Genomic DNA, 25,185 nt, shown 5'->3' on the forward strand with positions numbered 1-25,185 from the left:
GTCGCAGCCGTCATCCCTGAGGAGATCGTCACAGAAATTCAAGGACAGGACAGCGCAGACTACCAGGAGACAACGCACAGTCGCATGGGGAATTATAATGCACTTATGTCAACTGCAACCGGGGGGGGAATACCTACTATACATTGCATGTAAGTCATCATATACATGGAGTGGCATGGGTAAAGGGGCACGGCATGGGGGCATGGCCTGCACAGAGAGAAGCTGGGGCACACCATTACACTACACCAACAACAGTCCCATGGGGGCATGCTGTCATGCCAACGATGGAGCAAAGGGAAAGCCACGACAGGAGGGAAGGCCACTACGTCAAACTGACATCCTGGCACACGTCAGCCAACATACCCCCTACATTAACTAGGGTCCTATTAGCTATCCTCCAGCCATACCGACAACTGCAATGTAACTGCGACAACAGTTGACACTACCACCTCTGCTCTGTGTGCAGCTCAAGTAGCCAATGGCAGTAACCTCCCCATGGATCATACTCACCTAAATTAGGGGGTGAGGATGACAACTGCAACAATCCCCAGAAATAAGACAAAGGCCCCAGTACTCTCAAATGTCAATGCCCATAGTTGTCACAAACATCAGCCAATGTAAACAACAATAGGAGCTACACAGCACTAAGGACACACCCATGCTGCATATGTCAGGGTCCATACTGTGCCTGGGTAACAAGGCAACATCCCAAATGTCATACTGCTCAGACAACAGCATTGGGGGGGGGGGCACATGGAACTGGTCACTGACATACACCTGCACAGTCAGAGGAGGAAATAGGACACTGATACGACTATCAGGGCAATCCATTGTAACACACATTCCCCAACATCAGCAGGACACATTAACAATGTCAACATCCATATCGGATCATAACATTGCCATGCATAGGATATGCCACATGTCAATTACATTTAAGTCGATGTGAAAGATCAGAGATTGTGGCAGGTCCAGATTGTTAAGTGTGCTGCCAGGGCCATCAGTACACCCACAGCCAGTGAAAGGTCTCACCATGAGAATGGATGTACACGGAGGGTCGAGTAGGAAAAGAAAGTGGCAATTCTCTATTTGGCAAAAATCAACCCCTAGAGGCGATGAGGCTGACAAGTCTGATAACTCAATAACATACATTTGACACACAGGTGGGCCATAGGCCTGAAAGAATGCCCATCTGAAGGACTGGAGAAATGAACACAAAACAAGATCACAAAGTGAATTCATCAAAAGGCAGGCACGTCACATCAAAATTGCCACAACACAGACACACTAATTGTACCCTGTTTCATTGCAGAGGAAGATGGATCTCCTGCCGATATGCCTGTCCCAGATTTCCCTGATGACATGGATGACGAGCCGATAAACATTCCCCAGGAGACCATCCAAAAGGTCCTTGAAACCCTCCAGACCCCACCTTCTGTCACAAGGAGGAGCACAGAACAAGCAGCCATCGCAGAGGAACCACCCACCACCCCAATTGTAAGACCTGCCAGCTCCAATACAGCTGAGGACTCAGACGACACTGGCACCAGCTTTGAGAGAACTGTAGTTGGAGTACAGCGGGAGCTGGCCAAGGAGGTGCGAGTGGGGATGCAAACTATGGCAGCCAGCCTAGAGGGGGTGCGTTCGTGCATGATGTCATCTGCAGATCAGGCAGCAGCTATGCAAGCCCGAACATCTATCTTGCAGGAACTGCAGAAAACCCAGAAGGAAATCAGCACAGCTGTAATACAGTTGACCCAACACCTACAACAGAAATCCTGTCAATGCGTGCACAAATGCAACATTGAACCCCTCAGGGCCGACCTGGCTGCCTACCATCGTGATGTGGCTGCTATTCTCAAGAACCAGCAGGCCCTCCTTGCTGCAGTACTGCCCTTAAGACCTTCACAGGGAGCAGCGACCGGGATGTCTGACTCCACGTCTTCTAACACTGAGGTGTGTGTTGCCCCTTCACAACCACCACCAACAAGGACAGAGGAGGCAACACACACATCAGAAGAAGAAGACATTGAACAGATCACTTTCACACAGAAAAGTACCCGGAAGCACTAGTCCCTGCCACATGGCCAACTATTACCAAGGTCCTACGCTTTATAACATGCCAGTCTTACAACTCTACTTAATGACTGTTCTGCTTACCACTGTATATCTTGTCAGCCTGCCCAGTGATTGTCTCTCTCTTACTCATTGGCAAATCCTGTCCCTCTGCACTGTCTGAAACATCACCCCAGCATGTCAAAAGCATTTCCGTAACCCTTTGTGTAGGATCACAATGCAAGATGTCACTCCAATGTACATATAGCACTACAGCACTTTTCAATAAATAACACTTACACAACAAATCTGTCTCTGGGTAATGTGACATATCAACTGTGCAGTAGATAACTGAAATGTGCCTACTGTCAAATTACATAGCTTGTCAATACAACTGTCCTGATACTATGTAGTCTGATAATTCTGCACAGTGCCCATGGTTGCATCATACTCTGCCCAACCTGAGGGACATATCTGATGAAGTGAGAAACCATACACCATCATGCTGTGTTGGACAGAATAATGCTTCCTCAGGGGATATCTGAGTCATCAAATAGTGGTAGCAAAATGGTGTCACCATGAAATACTAACACATATAACAGTGCACACTAATCTAAGCAAACACTACAAAAACTGCATGAATGAAGCTGTCTGAGTTTACATACTAATAGGTACTCATGCTGAACTGTGTCACAAATGACGTATGTGAGTCATGAAGCCAAGAATACAAGAGTGCCTACAAGAACTCATCTTATAAGGGTGTCCTTGATCATCACACTGCAGTCAGACCTAAAAACTGTTCCCCCAATACCAAGTCTGGAAGTCTGGAAGTTTTTTTGACTTACAAAACATACTTATCAACAGAAACACATTGGGATCCATATTAACTGTGATTGGTGGTTGCAACAAATGGTGGAAACTTTGCAAGGTAGTTCTGGGGTAGCTGCCAATCTTACAGCTCAGTTGGGATTTGTTTGTAGCATAGGACACAAATGTAATAGAACAACATTCATGTACACTAATTCCAAGCCCATGATCAAGTAGCAGTTAACACATACTGTTAAGGGTTAACTATATATTTATTAAATGCTAATCACAGAAGAGGAAACTGAGGGAAAAGTCTTACCTACCCTAATCTACCCTGACTACTCATTACCCACAACTGTCCCTAACTAACCTAAGCTACACTTACTTATCAAATGTAATGAAACGTTCTAAACATCTGCCCCCCACCCCCCTTATGAGACGGGACACATGGAGGACAACACATACTAACTTAAACACATACTATACTATCCTAAACAAATATTTTTTTTTTGTGTTTTTATTTTTTTATATATTTTTATCATTATTTTTTTATTTTTTTACACACAAGAACCCCAATATAGTCGTCCACCCACCCACCCACACATGTAATAAGTAAAAAAAGAAACAAGCAGGCCCCCCCACCCCACACCCACTAACACTAACTAAACTAACAGCCTATACTAACCTAACACTAAGCCCCCTAACTATAAGAACAAGGAAAGAGGAGGGAGGGGAGGGTATCATGTCCATCAAATAAAGTGTCTAGAGGTTGGCCCTCCGGAGGGTCCTCTTAATATCCTTGACCCGCCGTTTAATGAGCCGCACGTCCCGGCTCAGGTGGTTCACCTTGCGCAGCACTTTGTCCATCTTATGTTCAATTCTGTTGAAGGCTGCAGGGTCAACAGATGGAGCAGTGGCAGTCTGGGTACCGGTGGAGGAGGTCTGTGTGGGCTGTCCTGCACCGGTGGCAATGCTGGGGCCAGGAAGTCCTGCAGATGTTGGACCATCAGTGGCAGCTGTGGGTGGGGCCACCTGGCTCTGATTGGTGGTTGTGCTTGTGGTGGCTGTGGTGGGCAAAGTAGGCCCACCCTGTGGGAAGGCTCGCCATGCCCCGGAGGCACGTTCATGGCGATATCGCCGGGCCATCCTCCGGAACCCCGACTCCACCAGCAGGATGTGCTGGTATCGCATGGCCCGGCGCTGAAATTCACGGACCTGGTCTGGAGTCACGTTAGCTGCTGTGAAGACAAATGCAGATATGCTACATTAGTAACTGCATTGTGTGAAATGGCACAGCAAGTTAATCAGACATTACATCTACTGTATTTGTAACAGCTCATATCACGATACAGAGCATTGAATGTCCCTGAGGAAGTATATGCCAGGCCAGACTACAAAGGTCACATCACACAAAGCACATCCATAACCTACAAGATGGGTAACAACTGGCTTTGACTTGCAATCTGAGTTCTGACAGTTATCATCTAAGAATCATGCTGCATATCCTCACCAAGAGCTGGGCTACAAATGTCAGTGTACGGAAAGCAAAACTAAAGCCACATGGTCTGCAAGTTGTAACTGGACTTGCCAGTATAGTACCAAGTGCCAAACCTGAGTGTGTATACTATAATGCAACCAAACCGTCACTTATTCACATGTATGTGTAACATACTGTTAGCATCAGTACTAGGTACCCCATTCACAAACCAATGCCCGTGTTTGAGGGGGGGCGGTGGATACACAACTATAATTTGCCAACAACATGTACACCGAGGAGTGTATAGGAAACTCCACACATGTTTGTCTCTACAGACACACCACTGGTAAGGTCTATCTACAAATAGGAGTCAGCAAACCCTAGAGCACTCATAGGGTCAGACATGTCAGGAAATGCAGAACTTAGTACACAACATATACTTCCAGTGAGGCCTGACTTACATCAGACACAGAGTTGCAAGAACACCCATGATCATGAATTGAATGCACACCTAGGCCATTGCACTCAGGTTCCACAGACTTGATGCGCTACATGTGGAAGTACATGCTGGTAGGAGGTTCTACCTACTGTTTCAAACTTACGTAGGTAAATAGGGAAGCAGATGTCTATTGGAAAGCTATTAGCTCTACCAATCTTAGAGAATGTGGGTCTGACAGGCTGACTAAATTGGGGCTTACTTCCATTGCGACTCTTGGTGATACAAGTGTCATACACATGACTATACCCTGTACTCACATTGGGGCCTACAGGGATGTCCTACAATCTCTACATGATACCATTGGATACGCATTGGCAAACTCAAAACATGTGAGAACTGCATTCCCACTCATGGAACAAGTGAAAAGCTTGCCCAACGCATCACACCTTGCTATGCGTCCAACTCACATGAGTCCATAACCAGCAAAAACAACACATAACAGACATATCAACACTTACTGGAGTGGTTGGGGTCCTCAAATGTCACCACCTCTCCCACAGTGTAGGGTGCCGGTCCACCTGTAAGGTATGGAAGGAAGAAATGTGCTCAAAATCTGTTCACAGTGCAACAATTTCACAAACATATACAATGTGTAGGCTGAATAAGGAAATGGCAGCCTTTCAGACATGATGGTACTGCATCTGATATATCACGGCCAACTTGTACATAGCATGGGTCTCCTGTGACAGTTACACACATATCTGCACACATACATTGGCCCTAACTATCATGTGGTTGCAAACATGCCCCATAATTGGTGAGCACTAAGAAATATTGAGTGTAATCGTCTCATCATGTGCCTCCAAGAGAGACATCCAAAGCCTGGTTACTTGAGGACTGCATTACCAGTCAAACATGCCTTGTGGCCATGACACATTTATTGCACATAGGCCCAATGTACAGAGGGAGGGGCAGGGACTCTTTTAAGCCATCCTGTTGTTACAGTATAGTCAATTCATGTGGCCCAGCTATGGTGATTTGCACCAACCATGGAGATGTGAAGCCATTTGCATACACTTGGACTGCCATCCATATTTGGATTGTGGCTCAACTAATTCCAACAAACATCTTAAGATGTTAGCTGAGGGCACCTTACACCTTTTCACGATGTTTTCAAATCAAGAACTGACATGTATCCAAAAATATCAAGAAACACAATAATCCCACACATTCATAGTACTTCTATGAACGCTTTCCTTCCACACTCACCAGACTCACATGAGACAAATGTCTGAGCCACTTTGCTATTATCAATTGACGTGAAGGCAGCACTCATTTTCTGCATCATGTAGTTATTCTAAAGTCAGTCTAGCAATTGCGTCAACATAGTTAGCCTAAATGTTGGTACATCTGTACTTCTCTGTCAATAGTACCCTATATAGACATGATTGGCTCCTATTTTGTTAGCTGTTCTGACAAAAAGGCCGCACCAATTTCCTTCATGGAAAAGTAACCTGTAAGTTTGCTGAGCACGTGCTACCTGACAGCTAGCAATTGTGATCCTTGCCATAGTGCATCAATGATCCCCTTATATTTCCCCAGCATTACACACAGTCAGCAAGTTAGTTGGCAGACATTGCACTAATCCCCTGATGTCACTACAGAGCATTTAATCGTGCACATTAACATAAGTCGTACTCACCAACAGTGCCACCAATCATGATTCCCAGGTGGTCCAAGAGATCCTGCTCCCTGGTGATGAGGTCAGCCCACCGGTGCTTCAGCTGGTAGTCACTCCTCTGGCTGGCATACACACGCTGCAGGTGATGCAGCACCTTTCCCCACCGGATTCTGCGCGCCTTTGTCGGATACCCCTGTATGACCCTGCCCCCTGCCTGGATCATGAGCGGCAAGAAATGTGTCACCAGCCAGATGAAGCCCCCCAACTCCTCTTCCCCCATCCTGCCAAGACGTGGCCTACCAGACATACTTATAATTGACGATAAAGAATAGGGGTACAAGAAATAGAAAGGGGAAAAGGGAGAAAGTAGGGGTACAAAGACAGAAAAAAAGTAAACCTAAACACTAAAAAAGCCCAACTATCCCCAAACTATCACTACCCACAACAGACTTGCACAAACAAGAAAAACACAAGATAAATGGACAAATGTAGACAAAACACAGTACTACAGTATACACAAACAATATTTATTTCACAAAAGGACTTTACAGATAGCACACAGGACAAAAACAGCAGAAAATCTCAGGACAACACTCTCTACACAGCCACACAGTCTAGAAGGATCATAGACTGCAAAGTGAAAGTGAACGTACACCCACTGTACATGATCTGTAAACAGGATATCCTATTACATCACGTCATGTATGAAAAGTCCCGCCTTTTTTGCGTTATGCGTCATTTTTCATTTACCAAAACTGTATTTGCGTCATTTTTTTTTACGCACAGACGTGAATATTAACCCGCATCCACATAATGATACATGGACTGTACAAATATCTGGATGCGGGCTAAATTTCACTCCTGTGCGTCAAAAAAAATGACGCAAATATAGTTTTGGTAAACAAAAAATGACGCACAACGCTAGGGACGTCAAAATTACAGTGCATTAACTGGTTTGGGGCATTTTTACTTGTTTTTTGGTTATTTTACATTTGGAACACATCAGAGATTGGCTAATTGAAGACAGTATGGTGTTGATGGTGTATGTTCACATGTGTGACATCATACTGCAGCGGAACATCATCCACTACACCCGTCACAGTATTTTTACAGTTGGCTGACGCAATAGATGGTCATAAGTGTGGCCTACATATATGTGTTGCACAAATTGTGCATGTTTGGCATAACGAGAGGATAGCAATGTGACGCACATATGTACAATAGCTAAATGCCTTGGGCTCAAAGTGTGTGCTTTGACAACTAATGTGTTGGTTGACCAAATGTGTGTGTATCACATGAAGCATAATTGTACATATGGTTGTATGAATGTGACGTCCATGTGTCCAATCCTTAGATGCAAGTCAAATTGAAAATGAGCAAGGGCATGTGTTAGTCATACATGTAACAACACCCATAAAGTGTACTTCCAAGTTTTAGGGTCACGTAGACACCACATGTGACATAGCATGCACCAGATGGATGGCAGACGCTTGTTCATGTCAATGTTCCACATTTTCTACATCCTATGTCCTAGAGTATTGGTAAGAGCTTCCTAGGCACTAGTTGGTGAATCCCACAGTGAGTCATACACATGTATTGAGGAAGTGGGTACCATGTTGTTTGCACAGACAGACAAGGGTGAATCTCATATGTATGATGATACCACAGTTGAGGCCATAGAAGTGAGACCCAACTATCAAGTGGCTGTGGTGGACCAGCATACAAGATAGCACGTGTCCACATATTTCCAGTGATCAATTGCACATAGGTGTCTTGTTCATGTGTGTGGTCCAATGATGATCCTGTAGATTGTTTGGGGTGTAATTTGTCACAGTTCGGTCCAGGACTCATCATGAGTCAGTGGCAGCTATTCCTGTAACTACTGAGTATCCTTGGTTGATCAATGTGAGTAAAGTAGATGTGGACATGTGACCCAACATGTGGATGGTCCCACCCTGTGTCATCACTAAAGACGTGTAATGAGACAGTCAACAGGGCAACCTTGGTGTGCTGAGTGAGATAATGTCTCAGGTGTCATGTTCCGGCAGGTGTCATTACAACATTTGTACACAGGTTGGCTTCTGCACTTCCCACTGCATCTGGGAACATCATAGCCTCTGTGCTGAGTATTCTCGCAGCTATTCACCACACACAGCCCATCACTATGTTGTGAGCACGGTGATGCTGTGTGTGAACTGTCATGGTCCTGACATTTGTGTATTATTCATGGACATTATAAGAGGTTGCTGGTTGTGCTGAAAGCCCCGTACCCAATCCCTGCCTACGGCCCTGGGACACTGTCACACTTTGTCATTCATGCATAAATGCAACCCAGACAAGGGATGGGCCATGAATTTTGCTTTTCCAAGAGGATGTAACTCAAATGGTACAGTTAAAAGGCAGATGATGCTATACAAGGTATTTGGGTATGCATGGAAGAAGCACATGCCCAATGTCCCCTGATGAATGGCAGGTTTGCTAACGCAAGTGTGGTACATATGTAGACACAGGGATACTTTAGTGTGACGCACAGACAGTTGCTAGTCAGGCTGACAGAATGCAAGGTGATTCAGGATCCAGTTACTTGACAAGTTACGTAATCAGTGGTCTGACTGAGACTGTTTTGAGGACAAAGTATACAGTTGACATGTCAAACTGTGTACGTCCTGTGTTTTTGAAGGTGACAAATGAACCCAGTGGCTGTGTTACACGGCTTAATTAGTATCAATGGTTGACGGTGTATTTGACATAATGGCCACTCCTATGCTGTTCCAGGCATCACCAGGGGCAGTGCTTTTTTAAATGTGTGGTGTACATGGAGGTGATCATAGGTGTGGGCTGCATCTGTTTCTCACCAGTCCTGTAGGTGAGACTTGCATTCTAAGGGCCAACAGACATTTTCACAAGGGGAAGCAATCTACATGTGCTAACAGGGCTTTGAAACTAGAAGACAGTGTATAAATTGACCTGACGTCCTTGCAGTCAGATGTTCTATGACAATGGCATACCATAGGAAAGGGTGCAGCACACTGGTTTGCTAATGTTGGTCTGTGTGTGTAGAGGAGGTATTATCAGGGTACACATCTTAGTATTCCAGGGACGTCTTCCGTCTTCCGAGGTGAGTTAGAAAATGGCCTGACATGTACATGGAATGTCATGTGTGCAACGCATGTCATATGTGTGGCGCTTGTGCTGTCTATGTTCTGCTTCTATGGAACTTTAGTCACAGATAGTCCTTGCAGATATTGGATGCAGTTGGACTAACTGCTGTCAAGGGTTTGGTCAGGCATTCCTATTACTGATGCCAAGGCACATTGACAGCCTCATGTATGAGGCTTGTTTTCCCCTTATTGAGTGATGGTGTCATGTTTGTGTGCCATATGCTGCGTTGGGCCTTGCTTTCAACATGTATGTGTGAAATAGTTGTGGTCCTCTGCTATTGGCCTTCAAAGGTGTAGATGATATATGTCATTAACAGTGTGTGAGTATGTGACCATTGTATGTTAGGCATCACATTAGCTCTGGGATGTTCCGTGTCCTACTCAGTATCTCAGCAATGCTCCATGAGGCAACACTCTTATTTTGATAAGTAGTGATGAAGGTGTGCAAAAAGGAATAGCCAGACCATGATATGGTGATTAGAATAGGTGTTTATTTAAATTAGTTAACTAAAGTGGTGAAGGTGATCATATTCAGAAGAAATTATTTACAATCTGCTGCCTCCTGCGTATACCAGCGGCCGTGTTCTGTAGTTCCCCCTCCTGTTGTAGGCCAGCATCCTCCTCTTCCTCCTCTTCAGGCATGTGTGGCTCTGGTTCCAGGAGGGGAATGTTTCTTTTGATACAAATGTTGTGCAATATTGCACATGTGAGGATGATCCTACAGACCATCTAGGGGGAATATAGGAGGCTACCACCAGTGATGTCGAGGCAGCGGAACCTTGACTTGAGGATGCCGAAGGTCCGCTCGACAATGCTGCATGTCCTCCTATAGGCGTCGTTGTATGCATGCTCTGCAGCAGTACTTGGGTTGCCAAAAGGTGTCATAATCCATGGCTGGATGCCATACCCCTGATCAGCTGCAAGAGAAAATGAATGGGATCATGTTGATGTAGCTGGCACTATTGAAAAGACCTTTCATGGCAGTAGTTGTCTTGTGTTGTCTGTGACTCTTTTGTGTACTAATGTGGCATCCTATGCTTGTATGGCTGTACCATCTGCATTGTGTTGTTTCCTTGGCTGAACGAGTGTTTGCCTGTTGACCGTTTGTCAGCAGTATGTTTTGGGATTTACAGTACAGTGTGCCCTCCCTAGCATTGTGACTTGTGATACAGGTGTCTGTGTGTCTTCACTGGGGGTGAGATGATAGTTCCATGCACAGTTAAAATTGAAAGTGTTGTTAACACGTTCATATCAAAGTACCCTGGACATCCCATACCTTGAAACTTATGCAATGTATTAATGTAAAGGTCATTGGGACACTTACAATTTGCAAGGTGACATTTAGGCAACCACACTCATTAACGTCTTAACATTAGGCTGTACAGTAATTTCCGATGTGTGACAGGTTCAATGGTGACTTCAGAAACATGGCTAGCGATGTCACGACCTCAGTATGTTCCTGTTGACATGTGGCTGTTGTGGTGTATGTGTTGTGTGTCCTAGAGGGTTGCTGTGCAGTGTGTATATAAGTAGGTTTTTGTACTTACCAACAAGTAGTCCATTGCCATACCGTCCATCCTGGAAGTGTTCATTGATGGTGCAGTGACAGAAGATGTATGAGTCATGTACACTCCCAGGATATTTAGCCACGATGTTGGTGATCAATCCCTGGTGATCGACTATGGCCTGCACGTTGATGGAATGTGTGGGCTTCCTGCTGCGGTAGAGGTGTTCAGTTGCAGCAGGTGGCACAAGGCGTACATGTGTGCAGTCGATTGCACCAAGGACGTGAGGGAAGCGAACCCCTGTTTGGTTTCCTGCTGCTTCTGCAGTGTGTTAGGGAAGCAGATGTGGCGGTTTGTCAGTCGAATGATGGCATCCAGTACTTTGGGCAAAAAGGCGGAGAATGATGGTTGTGATATTCCGCCAACCAGGGCACCAGTTGTTTGGAAAGAGCCACTTGCCAGCATATGAAGTACAGCAAGCAGCTTTGTTTCTGTTGGGATGGTGCGGGGTGTCACCAAAGTGGGGGCCAACTGCTGTTCAATGTTGCGCAGCAGCTGCTGAATGGCCTGCCAGTTCAACCGGTACCTCTGTATGATGTCGTGTTCCCTGAGGTCCTGCAGGGTGGTTCTTGGGCGGAATATCCTCTCCTGCCTTCTGCGCTGCCTTTGGAGTCCCTGCTGATGTTGTTGTAGCTGCTGTTTTTTTTTGTTGCTGCTGGGCTCTGCGTCTGCGTGCACGCTGGATTAGAATCACCTCCATGGCTCCCTGTTGCTGCTCTGCTGCTCTGCTGTTTGTTCTGTGTGTTCTGATTCAATAGAGGTGTTTTTGCCCCATTTTAACGCCTGCCCTGACCCAAGCATTAATTTTTTACGCAAATCGGGCTGTGTGTCATTTTCTGGCTCCGCCTCCCGGACGTGCGTCATTTTTGCCCGAAAGCATAAATACGACGCACGGCCCTTTAAGCCATTTTTTGGACGGGAATGCCTAACTTGCATATAATTAACGCAAGGCGGGTTGCCGCATCCAAAAAATGACGCACACGGCGGGATTTTGTCGTCCTCAGGCGTCAAAGTTTAAATACGGGGCAACCTTTGCGCTGATTGTGCCTCAAAAATTTTGACGCACAATCGGCGCAGACGGAGGATAAATATGCCCCTTGGTTTTTTGCTGCCTCTTCCTCTGCCCATCTTTCTTCCCCCCAGGTTATGTAGGTATCTAGCAGTTCCATCTTAGTAGATCTCCTTCATACAGGAGACCCCATTTTCTGCAAAGCCTCCTTAGGTCAGCCTTAGTGAGGTGGTCAGTAGGCACAAAGAATGACACACGGTAAATACCCATCCTCAATCTGATAAGGTATCACAGGCAAAAACCAAAATCCAAAGTCCAAAATATCAATAGTATATCCAGGAGGACATCAGAGAACCAAAAGAAAAAAGATGAAAAATCAAGTTGACCTTTAACTGTGGGTAGGTAGTGAAATACTTAGCTACTGTATGTCACTGCACAAACACAAGTCCTATCCTCACCGCTGATCACCAATGTTAGAAATTGGGTTTTTGGTTGGCAGTCAGGTTACCCTCTGTCCAAGCAAGAACCCTCACTCTAGTCAGGGTAAGTCACAGACAATCCAAAATTAGCCTGTGCCCACCCTCTGGTAGCTTGGCACGAGCAGTCAGGCTTAACTTAGAAGGCAATGTGTAAAGCATTTGTGCAATAAATCATACAATACCATAATATAGCACCACAAAAATACACCACACAGTGTTTAGAAAAATATATAATATTTATCTGGGTATTTGCAGGTCAAAACGATCAAAGATGCAACATTAATTTGTAAAGATATCACTAAAAAGTGATATAAAGTGTCTTAAGTCTTTAAAAAGCAAACAAAGTCTCTTTCAAGCACAAAGTACCTGGTTTGGAGTAGAAAACATCCGCAAAGGGCCGCAGAAGAAGAGATATGTGGAAATATGGTGTGTGTGTCGATTTCTCCCCAGCACACATGGACTTGCGTCGTTATTTTTCACGCGGGGAAGTCGTGCGTCGTTTTCCGGCACACGGACAGTCTCTTTCTGTGGGTCGCGAGGATTACCATATGTCCCGGGGTCTGTGCCTGGATTCTCCTGCTTGTTTTCCGGCTGCGTGTTGTTCCGTGGGGCTGTGCGTCGAAGTTTCGCTCTCACGGCAGGCGTCGCGTCGATTTCCTCTCTTGAAGTCGGGCGGCGTTGTCCTTGCGAGGCCATGCGTCGAAGTTGGGGTCGCCCCGAAGGCGTCGCGTCGATCAGCGTCGGTGTGCGGTGTTGTTCTCGCCGCGGAGCAAGCTGTGCGTCGAAATTTTCGGCACACGAAGAGTCCAAATGAAAAAGAGAAGTCTTTTTGGTCCTGAGACTTCAGGGAACAGGAGGCAAGCTCTATCCAAGCCCTTGGAGAGCACTTTTACAGCCAGACAAGAGTTCAGCAAGGCAGCAGGCCAACAGCAAGGCAGCAGTCCTTTGGAGAAAGCAGACAGGTGAGTCTTTTGAGCAGCCAGGCAGTTCTTCTTGGCAGGATGTAGTTTCTGGTTCAGGTTTCTTCTCCAGCAAGTGTCTGATGAGGTAGGGCAGAGGCCCTGTTTTATACTAAAGTGTGCCTTTGAAGTGGGGGTGACTTCAAAGAGTGTCTAAGAAATGCACCAGGTTCCCTTTCAGTTCAATCCTGTCTGCCAGGGTCCCAGTAGGGGGTGTGGTACTCCTTTGTGTGAGGGCAGGCCCTCCACCCTCCCAGCCCAGGAAGACCCATTCAAAATGCAGATGTATGCAAGTGAGGCTGAGTACCCTGTGTTTGGGGTGTGTCTGAGTGAATGCACAAGGAGCTGTGAACTAAACCTAGCCAGACGTGGATTGAAAGGCACAGAAAGATTTAAGTGCAAAGAAATGCTTACTTTCTAAAAGTGGCATTTCTAGAATAGTAATATTAAATCCAACTTTACCAGTCAGCAGGATTTTGTATTACCATTCAGACCATACTAAATATGACCTTCCTGCTCCTTTCAGAACAGCAGCTGCCACTTCAACAATGTATGAGGGCAGCCCCAATGTTAGCCTATGAAGGGAGCAGGCCTCACAGTAGTGTAAAAACGAATTTAGGAGTTTTACACTACCAGGACATATAACTACACAGGTACATGTCCTGCCTTTTACCCACACAGCACCCTGCTCTAGGGGTTACCTAGGGTACACATTAGGGGTGACTTATATGTAGAAAAAGGGGAGTTCTAGGCTTGGCAAGTACTTTTAAATGCCAAGTCGAAGTGGCAGTGAAACTGCACACACAGGCCTTGCAAAGGCAGGCCTGAGACAAGGTTAAGGGGCTACTGAAGTGGGTGGCACAACCAGTGCTGCAGGCCCACTAGAAGCATTTAATCTACAGGCCCTAGGAACATATAGTGCACTCTACTAGGGACTTATAAGTAAATTAAATAGCCAATCATGGATAAACCAATCAATAGTACAGTTTACACAGAGAGCATATGCACTTTAGCACTGGTTAGCAATGGTAAAGTGCCCAGAGGTCAAAAGCCAACAACAACAGGTCAGAAAAAATAGGAGGAAGGAGGCAAAAAGTTTGGGGATTACCCTATCAAAAAGCCAAGTCCAACATGTTCCATATGCAGAAATCGCAGTTGTTGTTGCAAAGGTTGGTTTTCATCTCGATCAAAGCCACCAGGTAAATTGAAGAAAAAACACAAAAAATATAAGCGGGACTCGGTCCCTTCCAACCACTCACAATCTCCTGAAAATGTGTGGGGCTGGCACTGTACAACTTGATCTTGTTCCTAAAGTTGATCAACTTCAGAGCCTACTCTGCAACTTGCTCTGGTACAACCTAAGTTTCTGGGGACACTGCATCGTAGAAGCAATTTTTAGGTAGAAAAAAGACATGAGCACAACCTCAAAATGCAAACAAGAACATCCAAGGTGTTTAAGTGACAGATCAATAGAAAAACAAATGTAAATAAAGTGGCACAGTTGTAAGTTCTCAAGAAGGTAATATAGAAGAGTGCCCTGAAAAAGTGACGAGGTCTCTCTTAATTGATGAGATAAAAGGTGCTCTCCCTGTGCACATAGGAAGTGCGTTCCAAGCAGTAAGTGCATTCCCGGAGATGGCCCATCTTGAGCAGGGCATGACTTCCGTTTCTTCTGGTAACCTGGAGTTTCTGAAACAGATCAGCAGAGACATTAGAATGTAAAATGCCTTCATTTGTATTTATTTTTTTCACTCTGTATTTGCTATTAATCTGCTAGGCTTTATTTATTTTGAGAATGGCAATCTTCCTGTAGCAGTGAGGGTTATACTTCCTGTCAAATAGGATGCAGAATTTCAAAAAGTCTGTAATTCCAAAGAGCAGGAATTGTGTGGCGACAGCAAATTTAATGTTGTAGACTTAGGGCTTCATGTAGAGTATGGCGCACCGGATACACTGACACAGAAATGGCAGCTATCTCAATCTCCATTTTACAAGTGACATGCTAAAATGCACTTTTTTAAAAAAATATTTTTTTTATTAACATTTTGTTATTTAATAAAACAGTGTTACAGTTGCAGAATCACTTAGTGTACATTACATTTGTACATGATAATCTTAACATCACCCCTGTATCTATTGTTTAACTGTACTACCTCGTGGTCAGTTAGCCTATGTGTTTTAGTTCTTTTGTCCGAGCCTCCCATTGGTAGTTCAATTTTTCTGCGGAATGTTCTGTAAGTTGGGTGTAATGACTCTGTGTGATTCTAGGAGTCATGCAACCCGGTTGGTGTCTATTCAACAGTTATTAACTCAAACTAAAAACTAGATGGAACTGTGGGGGGTGGTGGTTGTTGATGTAGGGGTTTGCTGTTTCTTTTTCCCTTCTCTTTTCAGGGATTTATATGGCATCAGTGCTCCTAGCCTTGGTCTGGTTTCGAGGGGGTGGGGTTCTCTTATGTCTGATTTGTCTGTAACTCAGTGTCTGAGCTCTGTTCATTGGTGGTACGTCTCTTATTCAATTCCCGTCTTCCTCTTGCCCAGTCTATCTGCATTTTGATGAGTGTGGTAACTTCCGTTTATTCTCATTATTTACCCAGTTTCCCCTCCTGTCGCTGCGTCTACGTCAGCATCCGCATCTGTAGCCCTCACTATGTCGTTCCATTTTGTCACTGCTATTTCCCATCCCTGTGCAATAGGGTGGCGTTGTAGACCCTTCCCCTCCTCGCTCTTAAGAACCTGGAGTTCAGCACTGGCCCACACTGTAACGTCTTGTCTCCATCTGGCCCGAGGGGGACGATGCTGTGCTTTCCAGCTCTTCGTGATTTGTCTCCTGTACAAGGCCAAGGCCAGGTTCAGGAAGCGGATCTCGGCCCTTCCCTGTGGTAGTTCATCCCCATAGCCCAGCAAGCACACGTTGGGGGTCGGGCTCAAGCTCACATTTAGTAGTTGGACAGGTCAGAGATCACCTCGCCCCATCCCTGCTGAATCTCAGGGCAGGACCATACCATGTGGTCAAAGTTTGCGTCTATGTTTTTACATCTGGGACACTTCCTAGGGTCTCCCCCATAAATTACTGTTAATCGATGTGGAGTAAGGTACGTTCTGTGTAAGTAGTTGTATTGTATACACCGCAACCGTGTGCTGTGGCTGACATTCCGGGGATAAGCCAAGGCCCTATTCCACTCCGCATCAGTCGGTTCCCTGCCAACTGTCCTCCCCCATCTCTCTCTCAGTGGTCCCTGGGGTCTAGTGCATCCTCAATTTCAGCGCGGTATAGTTTAGTGATCAAATGGGTCTCCTCGCCCGATGTCAATAGGAGATGCAATATTCTATGGGTGGGGGGCTCTTCGTTGACAGTGGCCCAGTGCGTTTTCAGCGTGTGTATCAATTTATGGTGTAGGAGGAACTGCCCCGTGGGGATTCCGTCCATGACATGGTTAGCGAAGGATCTCATTATTCCCTCATGGAACAGGTCTCCAACTGTTTCTATTCCGGCTCTCCTCCAGGGACCAATACTTGGGTCCCTCAGGTTCCTCCCTTCAGTTTCAGTCATGAGTGCCGCTAGGGGCAAGGCTGGGGAGTACGGGGGACCTACTCCTACCCTTTTTGCGCATCTTTTCCAACATGCCAGCGCCACTCTTGTCATCTGGCTGTGCATGTGGAGGGTAAGTTTCCTGTATGTCAACCTTGCAGTGAACCGATTAATGTCCTCGGCCGCTGGTTCGATGAATCTCTCCAATTGGCCCCTACCTATAAGCCACCTGGCTACCCACTGCAGCTGTGAAGCTAAGTAATAGGCTTCGAAATCAGGGGCTCCCAATCCTCCTTGATGGGCTAGTCTGCGTAATATCGAGAGCGATGTACGTCTCCGGCCATCATCCCATATAAGCTCCCTGAGTAGAGCATCAAGCCCTCTGAACCACCCTGTCGGGATCAGAAGGGGTAAGTTGGTAAAGTAATATAGGAGACGGGGTAGCATGATCATTTTAGATAATGCTATTCTGGCCATTATCGTTAGTTTTAGCGATCGCCAGAACCCAACTGAGGACTTCAGTGATCGTAGCGCCTTACCCCGGTTTCCCTCGCGCAGATCTGTCTTATCATGAAATACCTGTATACCCAAGTATTTGAATGTTCGTGGGGCCCACGTCAGGTCCCCAGGGCAAGTTGTCGGCCGTTCACCACACGGAGACAGGGGGAACACATATGTTTTGCTACCATTAAGGCGTAATCCAGAGATGTTCCCGTAATGTTCCAGCACTCCCAGGGCCCACGGGAGGTCTCCCTCTCCGTCCCGGAGATATACAAGTATATCGTCAGCATATAGCGAGATGATATGTTCTTGGTGTCCCCATTCCACTCCTCTACCCGCGCCATCCCGTCGCATCTGGGACGCCAGCGGCTCGATGGCCAGGGCAAACAACAGCGGGGACAATGGGCAGCCCTGTCTGGTTCCTCTATAAATTGGGTAAGTGTCAGATACTGTCTTACCTGTTCTTACTCTCGCTAGTGGAGACGTATATAATAGGTCAACCCACCTAACCCAACCCTCACCCATACAGAGCATCACTGCTCTTAGGTAGTCCCATCTGATCGAGTCGAACGCTTTCTCAAAATCTACCGCTAGTAACACCCCCGCTGCAGGCCTCGCGTTACTAGGCATATTCAGGATCGTAAATAGACGTCTCAGGTTCAGGGAGGTGTTGCGGTTCGGGACGAAACCATTCTGATCATCATGCACAAGAGTTGGTACATGGCCAAGCAGCCGGTTAGCCATGATCTTACTTAGTATTTTGAAATCACTATTTAGCATTGACAGGGGGCGGAAGTCAGTCACTGACGGTTGTTTTGTTTTGGTCTTAGGGGGTGGAATCACTAGTGCCTCTCTCATGGTGCCCGGCATTATTCCAATTCGTAGCGCTTCTGAGTATAACTCTACCATCTGGGGAGCTAGTTGTTTCTCAAATTGTTTGTAGAAATCCATGGGGAGGCCATCTGTCCCAGGGGGCTTCCCGGGGGCCAGTTGCGCTATAGCTTCGCTAACCTCCATCAGTGTCACTGGACCTCCCAAGCAAGCCCTATCTTCGGCCGTCAGGCTTGGCATGGGTATCTGCCGTAAGTAATGATCAAAGACTTCCGTGCTGATTTCATCCGGCTTCGCATAGAGATAGGCGTAGTATTCTTTGAAGGCGTTATTCACCATACATGGTCCACTTCTGCCTATCCCTTCCTTATCTAGCACATTCGTTATGGGCTCGGCCTCCCCCCCCGGTCTTACCAACCATGCTAGCATTTTCCCAGACCTACCCTCTTCTGACTGTAAGGAGGCGAAATATTTTTGTGTATGGTGGCATCTGAGTTGTTCTTCCATCTGTGAGTGTTCCTTTCTTTCCTGATTGTACTCTTCATTCCCTGTCATGTCCGCCCCCTGTCTCAGTTCCCTCTCATGTATTATCTTCTCTAGTCTGGTCAGTTCTCTTTCAAGTGTTCGACGGATTCCGACTGATTGTCCCATACAAAAACCCCTTGTTACCACCTTAAGGGCTTCCCATTCAGTTTCTCTAGTGGTGGTGGATCCGCTGTTAGTTTGAATGTGGTCAGTCAAGTGCTGCCTCAGGGTGTCTCTATATGCTGGGTCCTCAAGCGCCGACGGAGTTAGTCTCCAGGTCGGTATGGGGGGCCTAACCTCTGTCGCCCTCCATGTTACTAGCAGGGGATTATGGTTGGATAATGTGCGACCTAAATATTCTGAGTGGACCATCCCCCGCATAAGGTCTGCTGTACACACCACCCTGTCAATTCTGGTATGGAGTCGGTGGAGACCCGAGTAGAATGAGTAGTACGTGTCGTGTAGATGGTGCTCCCGCCAGACATCCAATAGTCCCCATGAATTCAACCATTCACTGAGCTTCCCGGCTATCTTACTTGTCATTGCACCCTGCAGCGGAGGAGTAGACCTATCCAGGTCTACATCTAGTATACTATTGAAGTCCCCTCCGATCAGGAGCTCGCCTCTCCTTTGACGGGTGAGGTGGCTCAAGAGTTTTGTTAGGAAGGGGATCTGGTCCTGGTTAGGGGCATACATGCAGCTTAGAACTATCGGTTTACCGTGCAATCTACCCTCCAGAATCACAAACCTCCCCTCCCGGTCTATGATGGAGGCCTCAATCTCTAGCGGGACCCCTGCTTGGACCCAGATCATTACTCCTCTCGCGAATGCTGAGTTCTCTGTTGCGTACACCCGCCCTCTCCATCTCCGTCTTAGTCTCTCGGGTTCACCTATTGCCAGGTGGGTATCCTGCAACATTGCCACCTGTATATTCCTCCTTTTTAAGTAAGCCAATATTTTGTGTTGTTTATTCGGTGACCCCATCCCCCTAACGTTCCATGTTAAGAAGTTGTATTCTGCCATGCTGGAGTTTCACAAATGTATGCCTGTTGCACTTTACCCCTTTTACTTTCAGCTCTCCCCTGTTCAGTAATGGAATACCACTATTTTCCAACCATTCTCCACCCCTTGCCATCGTAACTCGTAACTGTTTCTCCCAACTCCCCCTCCCCAGGGCACTTCTCAAACAGTAGGCTGCCCATAACAGACAAACCTGTGCAACAGTGCAACCTGTGTCAACTTTCACATGCTGTTCTCGCCAGTCTACTTGTACGGACGAGATTCTAATGGGGGGGTGGCCCTGCACAGAGGGGCCTCTCGTACATCAGGATCAGCCGCCCCGAGGTTGTCCAAAAAAGCCTTGGGGGTCAAAGTTCGTCTGCAGTCTGTGGGGTCACTATTGGTGCTCGTATGTAGCTGCCCGAGCCCCCCGCCGACGACATCACGGTCTCATCTGACTCTCCTCCACAGCACTCCAGGGGGGACCCCTCTCCACTCATATGGGCCGCTGCCTCCAATGCCGCTCTTCTGCCACTCTCTTTTTGTTTTTGGGAGGGTGCCTCCCGGTGGCGACTTCGGGTACGTGGCCCTCGGGGGGGTCGGAGTGATCCTCCCCCAAGTGGTCCTCCCCTCACCTGCCATTCCGTCTGTACTCCACGGGCTTCCAGTAATTCCCATGCCTCCTCAGGGGACTGAGGAAATGATGTTTTACCGTCTAGTATTACCTTCAGTCTGGCTGGGTATAACAGTGAGTATTGAATGCCTTCATTCCTTAGGGCCCTTTTGACTGTGATGTAAGATGCACGCTTATTTTGTACTTCTACAGTGAAGTCTGGAAAGAGTGTGACTTCGCCATTTGCCACCTTAACCGGGCCTCCATCTCGTGCTCTTTGCAGTAGTATGTCCCGGTCTCTGTAGTGTAGCAATCTTGCGATCACCACCCGTGGGGGCCCGTCCGGAGCCAAGGGTCTCGAGGGCACCCGGTGTGCCCTTTCCAGAGTGCAGAAGGGGGTCAGCCCATCTGGCGCCACTACAGTGCTCAGCCAGTTTTCAAGGAATTTCACCATATTCGATCCCTCGGTTCCCTCCGGAAGACCCACCACACGCACATTATTCCGACGACTTCTCCCCTCTGCGTCCTCTGCTCTTTGCTCTAGGCGTGTCATTCTGTCCCTGAGGTGCGTCAATTCGGCTTGCAGGTCTTTTTGTTTTGGTGCGATGTCGGCCAACGTGGTTTCTGTTTCTTTGACTCTGTCTGACAACTTGTGGTGGTCGGCCCTCAGGAGGCCCAGCTCAACCGCGACCTGATTGATGTCGTGTTGCAGTGTCAATTTAGTGTCTTCAATCGTGCCAAGGATTTTATCTAGGGTGTCCTGCATTTGGGTCTGCGGTGGGCTCTGCGCATCTCCCCCTCCGTGACCGGGAGCCGATGCGCCGTCCATATCTCTGGCCTTGTGGCGGTTCTTAGGGGACATTAGGCGTGTGGGCGACCGCTCCACTAGGGGACGAACCAGAGACCAGCTCAACAGTTCCTAGTCCAAGCGCTATTCAAGGCCCCTATGGCTCCCAGAGGCCTAGGGATGCACCTCGCTAGTTCGTGGGGGTATCACCAACCCGTTCGCAGCAATCTCGGCCCCAGGGCTTGATACGGATCACATAGACAGAGCTCACGTTACAGGTCACTGCCAAGGGGGTCTTTTGCAAGGGTGCACAGGACCATGTCATCTGTTCCCAACGAGTCACCACGCAGCGCCATGCCACTATACCTTCCTCTTGGATCAGGGGCTGTCCGTCATAATTCAGTGTTTCGTCCGCACCGGGGTAGGCCAGGGTGCCCTCATCCCCGGGACGTCGTTGGGCCTGCTCCGATGCCTCTCCTCTCAGGGTCCATCAAATAGGGCCCGGCCTCCAGTCAGCTCCACCGCTCTCACGCGGTGCTGCCCCATGCCCTATCGCAGGATAGGCAGTGCCTCCTGTTCGCCTCTCGCTCCCTGGACCATGCCCAGCGTTCTCCTCCACCAAGGAGGGCAATCCTGTTTCACGGTCGCCGCGGCAGGGGCCCCAGCTCTCCGCTAGGCCCTCTCCCACCCCTGTCCTCAAATCGCCTCGGGGGCCAGGGCAGCCGGATCCCGCTCCCCCGGCCTCAGCACGCCCCCTCAATTCCGGGTGAAGAGGGGGGGAGGGCCCGCCCATCCGCAGTCCGGGCCTCCGACGACCGCGGTGCCGCAAGGGCCACAGCCCCGTCGGCCCCGCCCCTCTCACCAGTGGCTCCCCCGCGGGCACCTCCACTCACCGACGGGCCCCGGGAGGGCGGGGGGGTCACCCCAGGCCCCGTCTCCAGTCCGGGATGCCCCTCCGTAGCGTCGTGCAGCTGCAGGGGTGGGCGCGCACCGGTCCTCTCCAGGGCGCGGCCTGCGAGGGCAGCGCGGCGGCAAGCCCAGGGCCCAGAGGTCTGCCGGAGGCAGGGAATGTCCCCAGGAGCGCTCGTCCCGGGGTCCGCTGATGCCCAGCGCCCTCACTTGGGTCCCCGCTCCTTTCCGGGCTTAGATTGCCCCGGGGGCGGCTTAAATGAAGGATAAGGTTCCGGCCCCTCCGGAGCAGCAGAATTAGGCGTGCGCCATTTTCAGCCGCTTGGCCACGCCCCTCATGCTAAAATGCACTTGTACTACGAATTTCCGCCAGGTTTGTGATGAAATATCCTGTTTGTGAAAGCCTAGATAAGGCCCATTTTAGTATCTGGAGGCGCTTTAAGGTCCCTGCATGGGGAAACTAGACATGCCTGGTAGTCTTTTGAGAACAATCAAGTTTCATACATTTAAATAAACTGGAAATATGATGGGTAAGTCATATTGGAGACCTATTGGCACACGATGAAGCTTACACCCAGCTGCCTGTACTTAACTAACTCTGCCACCATTTTTGAAGTTGTTTATGCTTACAATCTGTCAACATCTGAAGTGGTAGTAAAACAGCATGTTGGCAGAATGGAACCACCTAAAATACATTTACACTGTAATGGCATTTGACTCTATACCAATGACATATAAAAAAAAAAATTGTGTCGGGTGACTTTCTAAGTCCTATATGACTAAACACACCTTCTGAATGAACCTGCCCAGCACTAAGCTTGTATTCCCTTCTGTGTCTTTTTTAATAGAACTGGACGTTTCCCGGGCTTCGGCACAACCCCGCTGTGTTCTCAATGTGGTAAGGATATGACGGTGAGGATACAATTTCTGGAAATTATTGCAATCTTTTTTTACTAATAATTGAACACTGCCTAGCGAAGGTTAATTGAAGAACAGTATTTCATAAAATACATTTCATAGCCTTGATTTAGCATTCAATAACTGTTTTATATGCTGCATCTTTGTGTGTTATCCCAAATAGCAGAGATTGATAAATTAAGTGACTTTCTCACTTGGTTTCCATTAGTATCGTTGTGCTAAATCCTGCTCTTTACAGCTTTCACCTCATTGAAAACACTGACCTTAAGCATTTCTGGAATAGCAGGTTAGACTAATGGACACAATTCAGTATATTGTGAGGCTGATTAATGCTATATCCATAGTCCTTGAAATTACTGAGCCACTTTGGTATTCATACTAGTTTCACAAGATATGAACAGAAACAGGGCCGACCTTGTGATTTTAGGAAAGGAACTCTGAACTTGGACGGGGGGCTCAAGCGTAGATCTTCTCCCCAAAAGGAACAGTATTAACACGCTTTGGCAAAACCAATCGGTCTGGCTTTATTATGATAGCACGTGCAAAGGCAGGCGTGCAGAAATGCAATTCGCATGTGTTGCAAGTCCAAATGCTGTTTGGCGCACTTAAGCCAGACTTAAAAGCTTTGCCACAACTGGGAATAAATTAACAAAAAGGATTGTATAGAGGAAATCGAATGATTCATTGATTATGATTATTCAGTGTACTTTTTAAATGTTAAATAGTGCCCTATGTACTCCAGTGGAAGCGCCTGTGGAGCTAAGGCCTGCTCGCTCCGTTTTAAAGAATCCTTTAACAAGAAGTCTTGCTGACAGTAGCATCAAACCAGACTTAAAGAGGGATTCAGTCATTGTGTACTGCACTAGGTGACTTTACATTTGAAGAAAGCCAACCTCTGTGCATCCCTCTACTGCCAAGGCAGTTCAGGGTGAATAACTATTAAACTGTGATGCAAGGAGTGCGTGCAGAGTTTTCCAGAGAGCGCTGAAAGTGAAGGCAGCCATGGCCCTTCGGTTAAACTGTCAAGGATGAAACTGAAAAACCTGACTTGTTATCTCATCGTACTAATTTAAACAAATTATGCGGTTATGAGCAAATGAGATTCACATGGAGCCTTTGTTCTATTAATTCCAAAAAATGAGACTGACTGGGTAGAGGGCCTCCTCAAGTATCAAATGCTACCAAACAACGTGTTTGGACATTTTGGTGGGCAGGGAGGTCATAAGAGGTGCATCAGTGTTTAAAGAAATGTCTGATTCCATTAGACTAGCTCAACCAGGATACAAATTTCTATATTATTTGTCTGTGGCATCTAAGTGAAGATTTAAAGATACAAAAAATCCACAGCCACACCCCTCAGAGTTCGTGTTTGAAGCTCTGTGCTTTTTGCCTTTCAAGGACGAATGTGATCAGCTTTACTGCTAAAAGAAGAAATAGGCCGTCTTTATAGGTGCAATGATACAATATCGGGCTGATTGTTCACCTGTCAGAATCCAACAAGACAATAGGTGTTAATCATACTGGCCGAGAGTCAATTGCATAAGTGGAAGATTTTGCTTTTTGGATAATACTGGGAACTTGGTTTATAATTCTTTAGTCCGACACATTATTGAGGTCACACCTAAAGGCTGTGGCAACCTACGCATTTGAAACTCAGTGGTGTATCTACTCCTGCACTGTATTTCAAGCGAATAATATGGTTTTGTCAACCTTGTGTTAAAATACACTTTGACCTTCACCTAATCCTGAGCATGGGTTTAGAAAATCTGAAAAAGATCGAAACGCCAATTCACTACAATATCAAAGAGATTGACTTGTGCGGGAATAATCCCTGGTGGCATCTTCTATCTTGAAGGACTCTGAAAAAATAGCCCATAGACCTGTGTTTCTATTGATGTTGCACAACCCACCATTCCCCTTTTTGCCCTTACCTCTGAG

General features: G+C 47.1%; 1 protein-coding gene across 3 annotated transcripts in view; it reads left to right on the forward strand.

The window, feature by feature from the left end:
• REELD1 (reeler domain containing 1) overlaps window positions 1-25,185 on the forward strand; it is a 171,400-nt gene that overhangs the window by 139,296 nt on the left and 6,919 nt on the right. For all 3 annotated transcript variants that reach the window (XM_069234317.1, XM_069234308.1, XM_069234326.1), the window contains one exon: window positions 23,178-23,241. In XM_069234317.1, coding sequence (XP_069090418.1) covers window positions 23,178-23,241 — 64 coding nt within the window. The remainder of the gene's footprint in view (window positions 1-23,177; window positions 23,242-25,185) is intronic.

This window comes from Pleurodeles waltl, chromosome 1_2 (genome assembly GCF_031143425.1).
Source record: "Pleurodeles waltl isolate 20211129_DDA chromosome 1_2, aPleWal1.hap1.20221129, whole genome shotgun sequence".
Classification (NCBI taxonomy): Eukaryota; Metazoa; Chordata; class Amphibia; order Caudata; family Salamandridae; genus Pleurodeles; species Pleurodeles waltl.